This window comes from Bacillus rossius, chromosome 1, assembly GCF_032445375.1.
Source record: "Bacillus rossius redtenbacheri isolate Brsri chromosome 1, Brsri_v3, whole genome shotgun sequence".
Classification (NCBI taxonomy): Eukaryota; Metazoa; Arthropoda; class Insecta; order Phasmatodea; family Bacillidae; genus Bacillus; species Bacillus rossius.
This window is the reverse complement of record NC_086330.1, coordinates 159,270,849-159,292,114: the sequence shown is the minus strand read 5'-3', so window position 1 is coordinate 159,292,114 and position 21,266 is coordinate 159,270,849. Positions and strand designations below refer to the sequence as shown.

The 21,266-nt window shown below is 34.0% G+C and overlaps 1 protein-coding gene across 8 annotated transcripts in view; it reads left to right on the top strand.

The window, feature by feature from the left end:
- LOC134546351 (intraflagellar transport protein 81 homolog) overlaps positions 1–21,266 on the top strand; it is a 98,203-nt gene that overhangs the window by 4,010 nt on the left and 72,927 nt on the right. For all 8 annotated transcript variants that reach the window (XM_063389129.1, XM_063389131.1, XM_063389132.1 and 5 more), the window contains 5 exons: positions 2,715–2,851; positions 10,494–10,674; positions 12,810–12,965; positions 14,137–14,332; positions 20,330–20,493. In XM_063389129.1, coding sequence (XP_063245199.1) covers positions 2,715–2,851; positions 10,494–10,674; positions 12,810–12,965; positions 14,137–14,332; positions 20,330–20,493 — 834 coding nt within the window. The remainder of the gene's footprint in view (positions 1–2,714; positions 2,852–10,493; positions 10,675–12,809; positions 12,966–14,136; positions 14,333–20,329; positions 20,494–21,266) is intronic.

Here is a 21,266-nt window from a genome sequence, read left to right as displayed (position 1 = left end):
GTTCAGCACAGAAACAAATTTTAAATGAGACACTAATTTATATTAGGACATCTGGAAATAAACAAAGTTAACGTTTAAATAAATTGTTAGAAGTAGGTAGTAAGTTATCCTCCGTGAAAGAAGCAAAAAGAGTTAAATTGAACTTCGCCACCTACTGCAAGTATAGGAAGCGGAAAACATACATTTGGGATACAATGAACCTTAACATAAAACACACTCTTAATAACTAACATGAAACTGATTTACAAAACCAAACTGCTTTCAACACATACTCTTTAGTAACATCCTTCTAGTTACTCAACCAACTTCGTAATGCAGGATTCTACTAACAGCACAAGGTGTCCATTCCTCGAATAGCTGAAGCTGGTCTTTTCGAAGAATGCTGCAAACTTCTGCCGATGTTCTTTTTCAGACGCTGCGAAGTCCAACAGACGACTCATACCGTTGGTTTGAAATGCAAAATAATAATAGTTGCTCTTGATGACTCTTCATTTGACTTTTCGCCTGGATATTGTCTTTATTTTCGTAATTGGTGACACATAACTCTTGCAGCACAAAATTCTCTTCCAACTCTACAAAAATAAAACGGGGCAATGCTTTAATTTTCTGACCACATATTTAACAGTTTGTGGTTTCAAAATCTCAACTAAAAAAGTTTTATAGTTGAATGAGGTCTTAAGTTCATTATGATGAAACATAAAACACCATGGTTACTCCATAAATCATCCCATATAATAATTATACTTATCTTGACCGTTGATGTTTTCAAACTTATAGCATTTAAATACTAAACTGTCTTGATTTAATTACAAGACAAATATCCAAATTTGTATGGTCTCGTTTAAATATTTTTAAGTCTCAAGACAAATTCACGATGAACACATTAATTTAGATCATTTTAGCTCTGCCTGGAATCTTTTTATTCAATGTTCGAAAGAACAAACTTTTTAGTCTTAACAACGCTTTTTTTACATTATTTGAATTGTAGCATGAATAAAATAAAAACTACACACTGCCAAATATATTTATTTATTTATTTATTTATTTATTTTCTTAGCACCCAATAGACTCAGTTGATGAGCAGTGGCTCTCTGAATATAGGGCTTGTCAACATGGTTACAAAATTTATGATATACATGTAGGTTATGATTACATACACTATTTCTAATATATGTACAATATATACATTACCTAGCATTAAAGTTATACTACAAATTTCTAATAATGGATATTATGTTCAACAATTAAAATATGTATTAATATTACAAGAATGGCATGTTTAGTGTGCATAGAGCAGTTGTCTTTCTTAGTGTGTTCAAGTCGTCGTAATTACATAATAAAATATCTTGCATAAAGTAATTAAATTATCTTTTTTTATTATTTTTAAATTAAATTAACTATATAATAACTTTACAATAGTAACCTCATGACAAATATTTTATATGACAGATGAGCCTCAAAATGGCTTGTATTATGTACATGAAAGAATTTATTTGTTTTTACTTTTTTTTTAACAACTTGTTGACAGCGAGGTCATTTGAGTCGAACTAGGAAGAATGTTATCAAAATTTGTAACATAAATATTTAGCATTCATAAATTCATGTATTACTTAGTATTGTTATATTGTTCCATAGACCTACTTATATTATTTGTTCTGGGTTACGTGGTGATGTGTGCATGTTATGTATTTTGGACAGCTTCTGCACAGTTCTAGTTTTTTCACTGTTCATACAATACACATTATATTACAAATTTTAGTACACCCTCCGTGTTAGCTTTTTATTTACACATTGAACTGTTTGCTGTTTTACAATTCAGGATAACAGTTCATTATTTAAAAATTATTCTTATACCAGTTTATTGAGATTTACAGCAAGTGTAACTTAATAAATATTGAAGGGCTCCCTGATATCATCTTGATTATCATGCCTACCTGGTTACCCAAGTTGTATTTTTGTTTATTAAATTTGATTTGACTGTAAATTAAAATCAGGTCAAACAGTTTTTAGGTTTATGTTTATTAGTTTTAAACATTTAAATACTGTAAAAACTACCTATGATAAATTTATTTGTACTTATCCTTTTATAACCATGTTTTCCTCTGTAGTATGAAGTATGTTATTTTTTTATTTCAATACAGTATTGTGAAAAAATAATAGAATTGTGTCAAATAATATTCAACATGTAAAACCCTATCTCGGCGCCTGGATACAGCTACAGATTGACAGGACTGTTAAGAACTGATTTCAAGACTTTTCTGTTTTGGTTTTAGGGTACAAAGCCTAAAAATTCTGACATAATTACGCATACTTTTATGTGTTCCAAAGTATTAATAATTTCATTCAATGTATTATGCATGCTATTTGAGTAAGGTCTGATGGTATTTAATAAAATTATCCAGGTAGGCCTATTAATACATCTAAAGTCTTGCGAAAACACTTTAAAAAGTAAGGTCAAAAGGGACATTTAAATAGCTGTTGGTCAGTTGATTAGAACACAGTATAGATTTGAAAAGAATCATGAGTATGTTTTAGTAGACAGCATGTCTGACCATAGATTATCAATGATGCTTATTGCAGTTACAGCTTTGTAGCTATTAGTTGAACTACATCATCAAAATGTTTTTGAAGGTTGAGTTTCCCTGAATGAGTTTTTTAAAATGATAATTTAATGTTATGGAACAGTTCAAAGAAGTTTTTCTGTTCACGTGCAGATTTTGACGGATGTTTTGGCCGAAATAGACGCAAGTAACAAAGTTGATATCCGCGGAGAAGAGCCAGAGCAGACGACAGTGCGAATATTGGAAATGCTTCGTGTTTTAAAATACAAGCCAAGTGCTGAAATATCTCCGTAAGTACAAATGCTTGGGATGCTGTTGATTTGCTAGTATTGACACTGATTTATTTATCAGTTTTCTTGCTAATCAATAAATCCACTTAAAAAATTCTCTAAAAGCATAAGAGAAGCCTTTAACAGTAGTGCTTTTTGAGTCATTTTGCACATGGAAATAAACATTTTAAAGGTCCCCATCATTATTTGAAAAAATTTTTAAAGGTGCAAAATACAATCACAATGTATATAACTGTGAAAAAATTTTGTGTATTGTAATTTAGTCTATGTACAAATGTAAAATATTTAGAAATAAATAGTTTTGGTATATACTGTATTTCAAACTTCTTCATTGTTTATTTCTGTGATATTTACCAAATTAGTGAACATTATAATGCCAATTACCATGGATTGTGTTTCAAATCTTAGGGAGTGCCTAGTGGATGCTTGCTTAAGGCGTGAAAATGTCCTTGCGGGAGGAGAAGGAGGGGGGGGGCAGGTTAGCTCTAGATTTCTAACCACTGAGTTGTAATTGTGGCTTGTAAGCCCCAGCATGGTCCACTAGGTCCACTTAGAAGAATTTAGCTGCTCCACTATTGCACTCCGTAATTTCTATATGATATTAATATGTGAAGACGAGGAAGAAACACACACAAATTTAGCAGACACGTTGGTTTATTGCACGATCACACTTTGCATCAGAAGTACAGGTGACATGTTAGACTCTCAATACACAATTGCTAACTAGACTTGCACACATGTACTTGCAGCAACCAGTCCCTTATGTTCATAAATTAAACTAAGAGGTCAGGCACAATGTGTTGCAGCCATGACTCAACATTGGTAAATGGCTAAAATTGGCATTACTGATCCTGGCAGACATATGTGCAGGTGATTAAATAAAACTTGTCCATTTTGGAGTAGGCCAGTATTTTATATGGAGACTATGTGGTGTGCTGGCGTGGCAAAATTAAAAAAGTTGGCTCATTTTCAACATATTAGCAGCATTATCAGTAACAACCGAGCAAACCTTGCACCTGAAGTCCTCCTCATACATTTTTATGCTGTTCACAGCCACTTCTGTCAGATAATTGGCAGTGTGAGCATGGCCAGATGTGTCCATTGTGTTCACTAAATATACATTACCCAATTTATTCGTAACTGTAGAACATATCATTGGTTCATTATGAACATTTGACCAGCCATCAAACCGAAGACATAACTTTCATTTTCCAGAGTAAGGGAACAATTTTTTTTCTTAATAAATAGCATCTAGTAATGGACCATTAATTTATTTTCTATTTGGAGGGGTGTAGCTTGGGCGAAGCTGTTTTATAAGTTTCACAAACTGAGGATGTTCAAAACTACGAAAGGATGCATTTGTTGCAAATATAAAGCGAGCTACTTGCTGATCCAAAAACTTTTTCTTCTGCATGGGTGTTGATCGAACTATATAGGAATCCACTGATATGTTACTTTTAAATATTTTTCTTTCTGTGAAAGTATATTTTGACTCAGTACCTTCATTGACAAAGTCACAGATGATATGATGGATGTATGAGTTTTGATTGTGGAATCTGTAATGCATTCTGAAAAAGAAAGGTTTATCTTATTAATTTAGTTCCAAATCACAAAAGGGGAAAAAAAATTAGAAATGAAGACTGTTTACCTCTCTTAATAACTCTAAACCTATTATAGACAACTTAGTTACATGCTTTGCTACTACCAGTTTTACATTGATAACTGCATAAAGCTGGGATCACACGTGGAAATTAAGAATTTAGAATTATGCAGCAAGTGCCGATACTGCACTATCTTTGATACACCATGACATTATCGTTAGAAATAATTTCAGAATAATATTTAAAAAAAAGCACTATCAAAATCCTTAATAATCATAAAATAGTATTTTAAGCTATCTAAATAATTAAAATATGATTTTAGGCTATCAAAATCATTAATAACAGTCAAACTTGAATACAATGGTTGAAATGTAAACACAGTATATAGCAAAATAAAATATGAGGAAGCTTACTGGTATTATTTATATGTGACATGCTTAAAGTTAAGAATGAAAACTTCATATATTCCTAGATGACTTGGTTGCATATTAATTACAATGCAAAATAAAATATGAGGAAGCTTACTGGTATTATTTATATGTGACATGCTTAAAGTTAAGAATGAAAACTTCATATATTCCTAGATGACTTTGTTGCATATTAATTAAAATATGTAGCAAATTTAACACAATCATGTTTTCTGTTCAAATCAAGAGTAAATAGTATTACTCTTGATGGATCTTAACTGCATCATATTCATCAACTTGCATAGCTGAACTTTCACATTTAGATAGGTGATTTTTTATTCTGAGGAATTGACCTTCCAGTTCAGTGCCACATTTTTTACATTTGGCCCTCACACCTTTTCTCAATTCCTTCTTAACATCTTCAAATGAAAGCTATACAACATTTCACTTTCTGCCACTCATGTTGAACCAGAAAAGTTAAAACATTAAAAGTCTGAAGTCCAGCAAATCTGCACATCAGACTGGGACTTAACCATAGGAAGGGTATTTCACCACATGAGGATCCTCCATAGAATGGGTGTTTCCCATAGAATGGGGATTCACAGTAAAGTTGAGGATTCCCTTCAAAAGACAGATTATTATTTCATATATATTTTTTTTAATTTTTGAAGATTTATAACTTATTATTACAAAATAAATGATGAGATCTTGATTAATATGTAATTTTTTGTTTCTGTAAATCACAAGATACATTAATGAGCAAACTTTTGTAGTTATTAGAGTAGAGTTAGACCTTTCATAAGAATAATTAAAATATTCTCTTTAGAAATAAATTATTTATAAAACCATTTGGTTTAAACCATTGTGGTTTAAATCAGCTAACCCTGGTTAAAACTATGTAGGTCACATACTCCCGTGATTCAAAATTTGAGTTTACAACTGTAGTGACACTGCAAAAGTTTGTATAGCAGTATAAAATAAAAATAAAATGGTTTCCGTTTTCTGTGCCCATATACCTAAAGTACTGACAGAAAAACAGCCAACACAGTTGTCGACCAAAGAAATTGCTTATCTATGTTAACATAAACATTTTGCTATCAAATAACTCACTCAAAAAATAACCACTAAAATTTCAGCCATCTATTCTAAAATTATTTCACATGGGAAGGGATTATTGATACTTTATAATCTATACTTCACTTGCAAGAATGTGCAATTAGGTTGACTTAATAGGTATTAAAAAAAAAATCCTATGTTAAATTTCCGACTTAAATATATTAAATTTTCTCTGTTAAGCAAGTTTGTAAATTTAGTTATATAATAATATAAACAAGTTATAAAGGAATTGGTGTCTGCTTATATGTATTTTGGTTTTTTTGTGGTAATATCTTATAATTACATGTAGTTAGTCAGCTCATGGAGATAATTCGCATTAATAATGGTGTTCAATTAATCTAAAAAATTCAGAATGCCACCAAGCCATTATTTTATATGATTTTGAAAAACTGTAAATATTAAACGATATGAACAAGCAGTATATAAGATACACTATAATTCTAATTGAAAGAAAAACATGTATTTTCAATTGCATGGTGTGCAGTTCATATAAATGCTTTATTATTCATAATTTATTTATAAACATTCATTTATTATTCAGAGGTGATTCATTTAGAGATTAATTTTTTTTTTTTAATTTATGTTGGATTCAGCTTATTTATTTTTATTATTAGTAAAAAATAAATTTAAGGTTGTAGGCTTACCCAGCAAGAAATAAAGAAACCAATGTACTGAGCTATGAATTAAATATATTATAGCAATAAGATAAACAAAAAAACTTTTTTTCAATTTTACGCTTGTTTAATGCAACAAGTAGTAAATTATTTTTTTTCTTCGGCAACTGGGTTTGAACCACTTCAAGACATTTGCGATAAACACTCAGTGCACGTACCCGATGCCCTACAGTTATACAGTAATACAATCCAGTTTTTTTTTTGCATATTAGTATAGTGTGATTATTTTTCGCCATGACTATTTAAGTTTTCAAAATGTATTCCAGGATAATTCCACTATCACAAAGTTTCATTTGGCACACCAATACATTTGATTGATCCCCATATATTAATGAAAGTATATAAGAGTGTATATCACATGTGGGTCCGCCATCGTGATGGCTTTGGCTCGTGGGTGAAGCAGAAAAATAGAACACGTTCTACTACGGTTTTAGGTAAGATTCTGGGCATGAAAACTTCGAAATCAAGAGAAACACCCCCTTGAAAAGATGCTACATTGTGATCTACATGGGAGCAGATGTGTGCAAGCAAAACATAAGCATGAAAACTGCCATAAATAACATTGTGTGAGTCTTTCGATGGCTTGTACCCTCTCGTTAAGAAAATATTGTTTTTAACGATTTTATACATCGAGGATGACGTCACAGAAAAACTTGTAATAGGAAACAGTAAAAAATGAACTATAACACTATGCGAACATTTAAAAATTTTTGGAATTATGTTTTGAGACTAAGGTGATTTTGGAAGTATTTTTTATGCTGATGTAAGTAAGATTTTACTTTTCCTGTATTATGTAAGGTTTTTATACAATTCAATTTTGAGTTTTTTTAAGGTGCAGTAAGACACTCCAGGCCTGAAAAAGCATTTTCGGATGCTAAATTGCACATTTTGTTTATAATGAGGATTGTGGAACACAATCAAGATAATAATGTAAATGAATTATTGAAACTGAAACTTTTAAAATATGTTACGTTGCAAGAGAGAAAATTCCTGAAAACTTAAAATTAATTTGGTTTTCACCAATTTTCTCTTTTGTAATGTAATATTTTTGAATGGTTTTACTTTTAATAATTCATTTATATTATTGTCTAAATTATTTGGTTCAACATTAATTATAAACAAAGTATTAAATAAGTTATGCGCTATTTAGCATTCTAAAACGCTTGTTCAGACCAGGGGTAAATAAAACCCCATAAGTAAATGAAATTTTTGGACAGTGAACAATTTATTTGAGTTTCATTTAAGTGTTGTGTTTTATAACCCAGTATAAAATTGCAATGCACTTACAGGGGACGATAGTATAATATATTATACTCACTTTAAAATTATATTACTGTTATAAAAACACAATGGAATCTGACAATTTAATTCATTGTCTTCGCTGATTTCAGTTCAAGATCTGTCTGACGTGGTTGAAACTTCTCTTCCTCAATTGTCTTCCTTCAGCAGTGCCATTTCTTTTAAGCATGAAGCAGTAGTCAGCCATCATCTTTACATTCCACTTTCTCTGGTATCTCTTTTCCATGTCCTTTATGTCCTGATGAAAATGTTCTCCTTGTTCTTCACTGACATCGCTGAGATTCACAGGGAAAAATCAATATTTGAATGTAAGAAGTGAAGTTTCGCACTCATGTTACATCCTAATTTCATGAAATCCTCCCAACATTTATTTAACTAACCATTCTTTTGTACTCTGGATGTTTTTTGTTACCTAACACGTTAGCCACAACTTCTTTGAAAGAAACCCAGGCCTTTTTTTCTACAGGATTCATTGCATTTTTGAACATACTGTCTTTCATTAATTTTATATTCTGTGATGTCACGAAGACCCCTTCTTTCAGTTTCGCATAAGATATTTTCGGAAATTTTTTTACCAAATACTGGAAGCAGTCACCATCTTTTGGAAGTGCTTTAGTAAACTGCTTCATTAATCCGAGTTTAATCTGAAGAGGAGGTAATAGTACCTTACTTTGTTGAACAAGTGTTCCATTTATTATGTTCTGTGAACCTGGTTGTATAGTTTTTCTTTTGGGCCAGTCTATCTGCTTCCAGTGTTTGTCTTTGGCTCTGCTGTCTCATTAACAAATAAAACATGGCATTTTTGTGTAGCCAGATTGTAGACCAAGTAGCATACCAACAACTTTTAAATCACCGCAAATTGTTCAATAATGTTTTTCCATAGTTCATTCATTTTAGCAGAACTTTGAGATTTTCATATGTTTTCTTGAGATGCACTGAATGCGCAATGGATAATAAACCAAAGAAATTTCCATTATATAAAAAAAAACCTTTGAGACTACTTTTGGACGAGTCTATAAATAACATTCACTCACTTGGATTATAAGTGACGGATATGAAATTCAATAAACCCTCAATATCACAACAATAAACCAGAGAGTCTTCTTCTTTAAACAATTGTATTAATTCCTTCTCTCGAGTCCTATACCAAGAGAATGAAACTCCAGGTAGTAGGAGAGGTTTTCTTTCAATCTTGATCCAAGCAATTGAGCAGCATCCTTTGTCAGATTTAAGTTACGAGTTAAATCGTTAAGTTCATTTTGAGTGAAGAATTTTGGTGCAGAATTTTCTTCGGACTTTTATTCATCAGCATTATCACATTCATTTTCTGAACTGCTCCCTGTAACACATTTTTGAGAACGGGAGGTGGATCTGGGATAGGAAGAGATTCACAACGTATAACTGGTCGTATGGCCGAAGAAACGTTTGGATATTGTAGGTATGTCCTTAGTTTTTGCGTAATGACCTTGAACGTTAACCATACAGAAATAAACAGTCGTTAAAATGATTTTGTGGCTCCCTCCAAACTATTGGAATTGCAAAGGGCATTGATTTTGTGCACCATTTTTCCAGTCTCAGTCCCTCGACACGGGGGCCCAGTTTTTGTCTTGATCACCAAGCTTTATGCCGAAGTAAGCATGATAGACATTTCTCACAAAACTACTGATGTCTTGTCTTTGCTTAGCAGTTGCATAACGTCGACAAATATAACAGGACACGTTTGGGTTATTTAAACACTTACCGGAACTAATTTCTCTAATATAAAACCTCACACTACAGCATGTAAATAATGAATAACTGTTTCCCTCCTAAAGCCAGCTGGATGTAACAAGTGTTGCCAACTATTCCCTCGTAACAAAATAAATTTTTCCCTTTGTAAAATTTACATTTAAATAAAAAATGATTTTCCTCAATTTACAAAAAAAGCTGTACATGATAGGAAGAAAACAGATTGCAGATCTGGAATCAGCACAAAAAAAAATACTGTAGGAACACCTAAGATCAGAGAATCATAGAAAATCATGTAGCATAGTGTAATCGATAGGAAATGACAAATTTTATCAAAACGATAAACTTAGAATAAGCATCCTGGACTGTATTATAAATTTTTAACATAATTAAGTGACATGTTTTAATTAAGACCCAGGGCCGCAAGGAGAATTAACCAGGTCCATTAAAAACTATGCCCTCAAGGGTCCAATTCACAGTTGTGATAAATATTCCCTTTAGTGTAAAACTGTGGTGATAATAAATCGCTGGTTGTTAATGGGAATAATATATTTGAGGGCTGACTTTGGGGTAGTCTCACTAAACACATGGGTGTGCTATTTGCTTGCTCATGGGGTTTTAAACTTGACTTGGTTCGCCTTGCGGGTGGGTGCGTTCTGCCAGCGGGGGCTGCTGCTAGTGGAGGGGATGGGGTTTAACTGCCATATGAGGTACAACATCAATTTTGTGAGATGTGAAAGATTTAGAATGTGATGCATGTCCACAGATAATTAATCATCTAATGTAAGCATATGTTTTATTGTTTCTCTGTTGTCAGAACTACTTTCCGTCAAGGTCTGGTGCAAGCTGACAAGAGTATCATCCACTCCATCTTGGAATGGTTGTTTCGGAACATGAAAGACTTGAAGAAGAGGGCTTACCTAGCCCAGTACCTTGTGAAAGTTGAAGTGCCGTTGGACATCATGGGTGATGCTGATGTGGCCACATTATATGAACAGGTTTCCAAATTTACTTATATTAGTTCATGAAAAAAAAAAACTGTTCATAATATATGGGCTTCAGATATTAATCTTGGACATCCAAATTTGTTGGTTTAAGTTATTGCACACCTAAATAAAATTTTTTATTATGTTTTTAAAATGGGTGTGCATTCAAGAGTACCCAAAGCAATATTGTCTTTAAGTACCATGGAAAATATCCCATAAACATTGAATCAAGTTTAAAAATTTAAGTTTTGTATCTTATGTGGTTTTTTTTCGTACCAGATATTGAAATTTCAGGTGTTATAATGTATCTTATAGCAATATATAATCTGATAAATCATTTTTGTATAATAGTCATAAACTATATTGAAATTTCAGGTGTTATAATGTATCTTATAGCAATATATAATCTGATAAATCATTTTTGTATAATAGTCATAAACTTAAAAAATGAATGCTTACTTGGCATAAAATCTAAAATGCTACAGTTTATCTATAAAGTACCTGGAGATTCTTATTGTAGCAAAAAATTTTAATGAGTAACATAATTAAGATGATTTTTTAATTTGAATATCATAAGGAGCTAATTAAAATTATTTTCTTAATTGTATCATATAATTTATGTATAATATTTTTATTTTGTAGTCATAAATTACTGTTTTTTTTATTTGAAAAGTTTGCTTTGTTATAAGGATCTATGCCATGGATATCAAGTAGAAAATAATTAATCTTGTTCAAAATAGGTGAGGATGTAATATTGCAGAATTCCTGCCCTCTACTACCAATAACACTTTGACTATGTATGTTTTTATGTTGTTTTTTTAATGTTTCATATTTATTTTGTACTCATGTTTCTTTTAGTATGCATAGGCATTTCAAGTATTTTGTTTGTGCTTTAATAGTGATTACTATTATTTTGGTTTGGGTTTTATGTAAAGCTGAATGTAGTATGTTTTATTATTTGTTTCATTATTTACTTATCACTTAAAATTAACAAGTGTATTAATTACGTTTTGTTAATTTTTAAAGCATATTCTGGGTAGTGGAACTGTAACATTCTAGAATATTCTAGAAAGTTTCAAAAGAAAGGAAGACAGGCATGACACTGTCGCCAGCAAGGTATTTTTTACGTATCAAGTTAGTGCGTTGTTGGGAAAACTCTAGCATGTGGACATATGACTGCGCAGCAACAGACTGGAACTTTTTCTGTGTGCTGTCTCGCCAGCCAATCAGAGCGAGCCTTGAGGTGATGTGTGAGGTGTCTTCCCAGACTTTTAGAGAGAAACATTTTTTTCAGTATTTTGTCCTATTGGATCAGGTACCGGATTTTAAGTTGTGATTGATCGGTTGGCCCACGGGGTTGCCTCCCTTTGTTTCTAGCATTGTAAAAGTAAGGTAACTGTGTGGTGCAAGTTAGTTGTAGCTCGATCGTTACTATGTGCGGCTGAGTCGTCGGCAGTTGTCTAGAAAAAAATGAAATAAATCTCTGAATAGATCACTTTACGTCTGCTGGTCGGGGCCAGGCTGAAGAGGAACTTTTTTTTTATTGTTTGGACTTTTTAACTGGAAATTTGATTACAGGCGTCGGCATCGGCCCAGGGTGACGGTCGTCACCCACCCGAGAAAGGTTTACGCGGGAGGACGTACCTGGAAAAGTGAACTTAACCCAAGGACTTAATTTTTTTTAATATCGAGCAACAGGAATCTTTGACGACCAATTGGAACTGTGTTTTTATTTATTCTAAATTTTTTTTATCAGAAAACAATCCAACCAGTATAAACACTTTTACGATTCACAAAATTTGACCAGAGGACTGAACTGTGGTTGGTATTGTGTGCGAGTTCAAGTTTTTTTTAGAAAGTAATAAACAAAGGAAGTTTGAAAACTTATTTTAAAAAAAAAAACTTTACCAAATCACTAAGTAACTTAAAAACAACCGGGTTGTATTGCCGGGCCAACCTGGAATGTATCAAGGAAGATAAATTTTGATGCATTATTGAAGATAACAGTGTTAGGAAACTAGATTTTCATTACTCTTAACAATAAATACTTAAATAAATTTTTTTAAATTGCTTCTTTGTGAGACTCTTATACTCTTCAATAACTAAGATTGTTCACTGTTAATTGACCTACGTTTTTAATTTTCCAGTACGAAGCACTTATTGAAGAGTTTAAGACTGTGCATAAGGAAAGCGAGGCCGTGAAGAACAGTGGCTACTCCACCACAGAGCTTCGTGTGGATCTCGAGGAAATGGAACGTGAGAAAGACATTGTTCTGAAAAGAATTGAGCGCATGCAGAAAAAGGTAATTTCTTATTATCTTTATTTGCTTATACTTGCTTAGCTGTGTATTCATCTTATCATGCTGTCCACCATGCATACACTATGTTAGAAATTTCTTTTGTTTCTTATGCCAATTAGGGTCATTGGTGACCATGGTCGCTAACATGCAACATTTAAGTGGCGAGTGTTGTGGGTTTCAACTTAACACCCTGTATGGTTCAAATTTTTAACCACTTTTCAAAATTAAAATAGTTTGGAGACTTTTGTAATTTTGGAGATGTCGTTGACTTAAGCTTTTGTTTGTAATGTTACCGCGAGATGCAGTAGATCAGGCCATTTTTGATTTGGGCTGGCTTTGTGGAAGAAGCAAGCATTGCTGACACAAAGCCAACATTGCTCTGATGCTCTAAAATCATTTACATTTGCAATGCTTACTAGGGAAATGAACTGAAGTGCTTTCAAAACATTCATTGTCCTACTAACTCACCTTGTGACTTAAGACTATACCTTTACCTACAGTTTAAAAATAGTTGTACATGACACCAGACAAAGAGCAAAATGCCAGTGAAATGGGCTCTAAAACTTAGCATATTACTGTGAAAGCTGTTTAATTCGGCATTCTGTGGTTCAGCACATTCTGTTATTCGGCACCAATTGAGCCTCTCGCGTTCAGATTTATTCGGTGAATTTCAGCCATTGATCTTGGTCGCCATGTCGCATTAATGCACTACTAGCATTTTCAGTTTGCTCAGAATCTATTGTTACTGTCGGTTTTCATTTCAGTGCAGTGTTTCCCATTTTCTAGTATTTCACATTTCACTGGTACATTTCCATGAAATTTGAAGACGTCTAAATCACGGACGTGCCATGATATCATAGACTTTTTTTAAACAGTAATGCTCACTATATTTTTATTTCTATACAACAGCTTATTACTATTTGTTTTAAGTACCATAGTATAATTCAGCAAAATTGTTAATCCAGCATGGCTTTAATCCCGCATGTGCTGGTTTAAAGAACTTTCTCTGTACCACGAAGCGTTTGCAAAGGTACATGGTTCATGGGCATCAAGTCTTGTTAGCATCATCACTACAGTGGGCCCACCACATGGGTGATAAGCTTTGTAATGCACAGCCACAGAGGATGATGCCGTGCAGGAACTGTACCACTGTCTTGCTATTGCGCATGCACAGATAGAGTCCATGCCGAACAAGGAGTCGATGCTTGCGGCGGCCCACGCCCTGCGCAAGGAGCGGGACCGAGAGAAGGAGCTGGCCAATCAGAGGCAGGAGCAGCAGGTGGCTCTGGCACACACGGAGCAGCGGGCAGTTCGGCTGCAGCAGCAGCTCAAGGACATGAGGCGCACCGCCGTGGGAGCCACACCCGAGGGTAGACAACCAAGTGCTCTTGGTTCATTTTTATACTTACATTTTGACTTATTTAATTACTGTGTTTTGTACGAATACTCTCCTTAAGTGTTTAGTACAGTACATGCCAAAATCTACTGTGCTAAACCAATCTTTTGTCGTCAGTCTCTCATAGTACTAATTTCTTCCATGTAAACACAACATGTACACCTGCTCCTTGAAGTAATGTTGCTAAAGTTGCATTGTTTTGAAGTAACGATACCAATAAATTATGGCATGATTTAAATACATTAATTTTTTAATTTCTGTGCACACCCAATGACAACAGCACTTGTGTAGCATTAATTACAATGTGAAGAATCACCAAACATTATTTTGCTCTTTTATTAATAGCTATTTGATGCCTTCATTAACAACCATATTTACCCGCGTATAGATAGCACATTTGATACAGATTATTAATTTTAATAAAAGTTTGAGTTTTTACTTTGAGTAAATTAAATAAAATTTTATAATTGCAGTGTTTTGTTGAGTATGTGCATAGATAAGTTTTGTGTGTTGGTTTTTAACACACACACGCACACACACACACACACACACACACACACATATATATATATATAATCATGAGTAATTAAAAATTGTTTAGTTGAAATATCTGAACAGTGCATGTGCTATGTCACATCTGCTACCTAACCAGTGTCAGTAAGTGACCTAACTGCCTGGGCTAGCATTCCGCTGCAGGAGGGGAAAATTTAAATATAAACCTGCCTTTCTCTCTCTCTCAGTGGGTGAGGGGGTGGTGTTTGTGTGGGGGGTGCGTGGGTGTTAGGATGAGTGTTTGTGTGTGGGTGGGGGCAGGGGGCAGGTGCATGCACCTGCATATTCTGTGCATTTGCATGTGCATATTCTGTGAGTGTGTGTGACCATGGAGCAGTGTTGATGATTCTCTCTCAGTCCTCCATTGTTTTAATTGTCCCTTAACTGGCACTGTACACAATCCCCACATATCTATTTCAACAGGTTTTTAAGATTTAACTGTGACTCATAATTATTGTTTTTTTTACGTGAGATTGCCCAGCTTTCAAATGCATTGTTCCAAGACAAAATTGAAGTCATCATTGGTGCTTTGAAAGCTGCTCTTCAAAACACAGCGTTTCAGTTCCTCCAGCCCCTCCCCGCTCACACCTCTCTGACTGTAACATGGCCCGAGTGTTCAGCCAACATTCATATTCTGCCATCTCGTGTCAGAAGCATCTTGGGAGAGAAAAGCCAATAGCTTTCAGGGCTATTTACCTCATGCATACTAGGATACAGTAGTGGCAAATCATGGTACACACAAATTTAGTAAACAATAGATTTGGGAAATACGTTTACAGATTAAATAATTTTTATAATAATATAAAACATTAAGTTTATGATTTTTAAAATTTTATTAGAATTAAAATATATCTCCTATATTAAAAACATTATTATTATGTAACTCAGAAATATTGTTAGAGCCTCTTGGAGAATGTTATGACCAAGCCATGTAAACAGTGCAGTCTGTGAATATTATGAATGTAATTATAGGTGTTTAATCTCAAAATATTAGTGAACATTTATTTGAATTTACATAAAATGTATTTAGTTATATATCAGCACTGTAAATTTATTTTAACGGGAGTAGTGTCTTGAATAAAATGTTTGTCCAAGCGTACACTTGATTGGAAAATGAATTATTATGAATAACATACACTGTAATGGAAAAAAATGTATTTGATTATTGCTCTTTTGATTAGCCCTTTGTTTTCCTGGAATGAATTATGGCATCACTTCAAAGGGTGTGTGCATATCATTTACTGGTAATGTGGGCTCTAGAAGTGCGAAGGAAGCAGCCTACATGTTAAGTAAACCTGTTAAGGTTTTGATTTTTCAGTGCTGCTTTAGCTGTTAGTGCTGTTGGAGCTTTGACAGGGGACATTGTCTTGTCAGTGCCACTGGATGCTGTGAATTTAGGTCGGCTAGTTACAGATCCTATGATGTCCAAATGGCTGATGGCTTTGCATAATCACTTAGTTTGGTTTTATTTCGACCATAATCCAAATTCTAAATTCATGTTACTGTATTTACTCGCGTAAAAGCCCCCTTATTTTATTCCAAATTTTCGACTCCAAAAAAGGGGAGGGGGCCGATACGTGAATTTTGGAGGAAAAAATAGATTTTTTAATTTTTTCAGGTATGAAAAACTAACATTTAATAAAAGCAAAATGAAATACCGCCACAACTTATTTAAACACCAATTAAATTTTGATTAAATGAAACAGCTGGCGGAACGACTGGCAAGTCGTGCGTCTTTGTTCTAATGAGGGAGGGTGGGGGGGCAGCTTCACGGCAGGAGGGAGAGAGAGGCAGCGAGTCCGCAGGGGGGAGAAGCAGCGCTGCGGCAGGGGGGAGAGAGGCAGAGGCGTGGCTTAACCTCCCTTCTGCCAGCTAGCCAGCCAACCAGACACCACTTCCCTTCCTCCTTCACTTCCCCTCTTCTTCCCCTCTTCTTCTCCGACAACACTGCACATCAACACAAGCGCGCGAGTCCAGCTTTCTTTATCTTTATGTCGTTTGAGATACGACTAACTGCGTATGTCTGTCACGCTTCACGACAGTCCTACTGAGAGCGGACAAACTATAATACCAGTCTCTGTATCACTGCCGCTTACAAAATCACCTCCCGCCGCTCACAATACATGGCTTGCTGTTTGATGCATGCCAAGCTGCCCTGCCCTCAGATAAACCCAGAAAAACATGTTTTTAAATTTTTTCTCAAAAATGTTTACAAAACAAGGAGGGGTGGTATACGCGGGCAGGGCCTTACGCGCAAATACGGTAAGTTTATTGCTTAACACGTTTTGATCAAATTTTAGCAGTGCTTTATTGACCTTCTGGTGTTATTAGTAGAGCTGTACAGATTCATAAATTTTGCCTATTCAGCTGTTGCTGATTCACAGATTCTGAACCGATACAGTAGAAACCACATTTAGGTTAAAAAGTTTTTATAATTTTACTAGATTACTCCAAATACAAAATACTAAGTTAAAAAACGAATTTAAAACGTCCAATGAGACTTTGTATGTTTACATTTGAAGAACGGAAATTCCAATTCCATCGTAACGTGTGCAGTGGCGAAAATTTACGGTACCAAACATTTATATGGAAATGCCTTTCATGTGGTCGTTTTGCATGGGAAACTGTAAAAGTAATTTACGTTATGTGAGGTCCTATGTTATTTTGTTATTATTTATTATTAGATTTTAAACTTTAACTTTTAAATTTTAACTTTAAGTTAGTTAAAAAATATCTCCATTACGATATTACGAACTTCTCTTTGCAGTTCAAGCAGTTGGTATTTTCCATTGTTTTTAGTGGTAGCTATGCTCTAAATAAAGCATGTTTTTATTTTAACTAACTTTACCTACTGGTGATATGTTTATTTACAATGCATTAGATATAAAAATGTTATTAAAACATTGGATGTTTTAAGTTTGATGTTTACAGCTGGCTCACGTAGCTAAGAAATGATGCAAGTTTAACTGGTGGATTTTTAAGTAATGACAGGCACATTCATTTTTCAATAATAATGGCAGAAACTTAACAAGTGTATTATGAATCGGCAGAAACGCTGATTCAACTAAATATCAGCAAAATCAGCTTTTGCTGATTTGTATCATTACAGCTCTTAATTACATATTAGCACTAAGACTGTATGTTGAATCTAGTGTGAATTTAGTTTTCCAAAGCAAAAATAAAATACCAGGACAAAAATCATGTACTGTAGGGACCACGAAAGTAGCAAGTTACATCCCATGGTTCCGACAACAATAATTGCTTGGACAGATCAACAGAACAAAGCTGCAATGGGAGAGTGCACTCAGAACTTGGCACGGCCTGGTTTTTCATTAGGTTTTCTAAAAATATGCAGTGCAGTAATGAAAGCGTAACATTTAATTTCATATCTGTGAAAACATAAAAAGAATAATGGCATGTTGTTACATTTATCACATGTAAATACACTAATAATTCTAACATGAAGTGATTGTAAAGAAAACTTGACTAAAGTTTCGGATACTCACCACAGTGAAGGCAGTATTGGTTTGATCCACAGCTCACGTAAACAAAGAGTGGAACAATGGCAGCTCTCAGTCATACGAAACGAGGTGATGCAGAAACATAAAAATACTACCAGATCTCAATAAGTCAAACCAGCTCTTACAAAGGCTGAGCCAAACACGATGTAGCACTGTCAGTATCACTGTTTTCATCATTGTTGTACGTTACAATGTTACTTGTTGATGAAAGGAATTCATCATCGTTACTGTCGTCATGTAAATTTATTAAGAACTGAACCATCCATTCCCATGTTTATTATGCAATCTCTCTTCCAGTATTCATCTTCTAATTTTACAACATGATTGAATAGCCTACCCAGTCATCCTTTGTTACAGGTTTAACATCATCCAATGTGTGCTTCTGAAGTGCCTGTGTGGAAAACTCTCCCATGGTATTACATTCTCAAATGCACCTCTTTATTTTTCCCACGTTAATTCAATAGCGTTGAACTCGTACATGTATGGTGGGAGTTGATTGACAGGATTTCCTGCAATTTTTAAAAGTTGATCAACCCAAAATATTTTCTCCATTGGTTTGTGGTTTTTCTACTAGTTCCATCAACGTACATTACAGCATTTGTTCATCACACTCTACACTTCTGCATTTTAGCCATGTAATCATTTCATTTTTTGTTCTGTATTTCGAAGGAAGCTCACCGTCTTGTTTGGAGTGATATGGCGCATTAACCATTACTACAGCAGAAGATGGCGGCAAGTTTGGTAGAACACGTTCGGACAGCCATTTTTCAAAATTAGCAGCATTCAATCCCCAGTGATGATCTCTGACTGTCGTACCTGACTTGTAGGTACATCAATAATCCCCATGGGAGTAATCCACATCTTGAACCATCTTCAACCTCTTGATTGCATTTCCTTTAGTTAGTCCCGTTACGTCAATTTTGCGTTGCCAGCATTTCTGGAATGTGAGATCAGTATCCACCCACGACTCATCAAGGTAAAACACTTCCTTACCTTCAGACCTACACTGTCTAATTTGTGTGAGGTACTTGGAGCGCCATGCCACTATATCAGCTCGTTCCATTAACAAATGCTGTCTTTCTTCATACCATTTCCAGACGAAGCCCATACTTCGCAATAATTTCTTAAGCGAAGAAGGGCTCCACTGCCAACCAATCTTTTTCTTTAATACAGGAATCAGTTTGCGCACATGGGTACAACTTTTTTTAACTGCAAAGAATTCCTGAATAGTGTCTCTTATGACACTTTTATCAAAGCTGTCAATCTCAATCTTTTTTTTTCATGGCCTGCACATAAAAATATTATGCTGTAGAAATCTTAATAATAAAAAAAACATATGCACATCTGTTATATTTGATACACTAACTTAACCAATGATAAATAACTTTTTTAAAGATCACTGATGCATGTTACACTTGTATTAAATGCACGGCTTACCTCTTCTTCATTTGGCATCGCAAGTTGTTTCTTCCGAATATGCATCACTGTTGCTTTTCTTACATCTGTATAATTTGCAGCATGTTCCGTTGCTTTGTGAGTAGGAATCGAAAGGCGTTTTTCACAAGCTTCTTGATCACAGATTGATACTACTTTTCTAATTATTTGTCTTTTTGCTGTGAATCACTTTATTACTTTTCCTACGCTTTATATTTGGCTCCATTACTCGTTGTACACTACCTGCCAATATACTTCACGCGGTTAGTAATGCACGAAGGGAGACAGAATCCCCCTCTGCACTACACTCCGTTCTTCTTCAACCCCTACTTCCCCTGTCATCCTTCATACTCTCTTTCCCCTTCCCCCACGCTCTGACAGCTCTCAAGATTATATGTATTATCCTTAAAGTCCTAAATATTGTACAGTTTTTGATAAACTCATGCCTTGTGTAATCTGCACAGCACTCTTCCAACGTTTGGAGGAGGAAACCAACGTGAGTACGTACATCGTGAAGCAGAAGTTACCGAAGGAGATAGAGACAAGAAATCAAGAAGTTGAGATTCTGGAGAAGGTGTTGGGAGAGTCAGCTATGGGCAGATCAGATTTGGATGCCCTCAATGGCAAGGTATTAAGAATGTTTCCCCTTTTCAGTTCACTAATCAAAGAAATGCATGCTTATACCCTTACCTAAGAACTTCCAGGAGTACTCTTTTTGAGTAATGCTAGTTTTAAAATCAATTTTTAAATGAAGGTTTTTTTTGCCTATGAAAGATTGTATTTTATAAATATTCATCAGTCATAGTTAGGGACCTATAAAATGGAGAGATTTGAAATTCATGAAAAACAACTAAATTGAGTGGTTTTGAAAGTTTTTCGCAAAATTTAAACATTTTTGTGGAAACAAGTAGTTTGGCGCATAATATAGCTGTTTCTACTAGTTGATCAACCGCATATTCTGAAAATGTCGAGCAGTAGGTAATAAGATTTGTATCACATGAAACAAATTTCAATAACAAAATACATACATACTATGATATCTCAAATGCAGTATTTTTTTCTAGTACGGCGCCAAATCAATATTATTTATGAACGCCTCAAAAGTGTTTGTCCATGATCTTTGTTCTTTAACCACTCAATTGTTTTATATATATATACACACACACACACACACACACATACACATACATATACACACACACACACACACACATATATATATATATGTATGTATATATATGTATATATATATATATATATATATATATATATATATATATATATATATATATATATATATAAACTAAAAAAAAACACGCTTTGTATGTTGTATGAACTAAAAAGTAAAAAATAATCTTTAAATTTAAGTAATTTGTTCAAAAGCAAATGAATGTACTACAA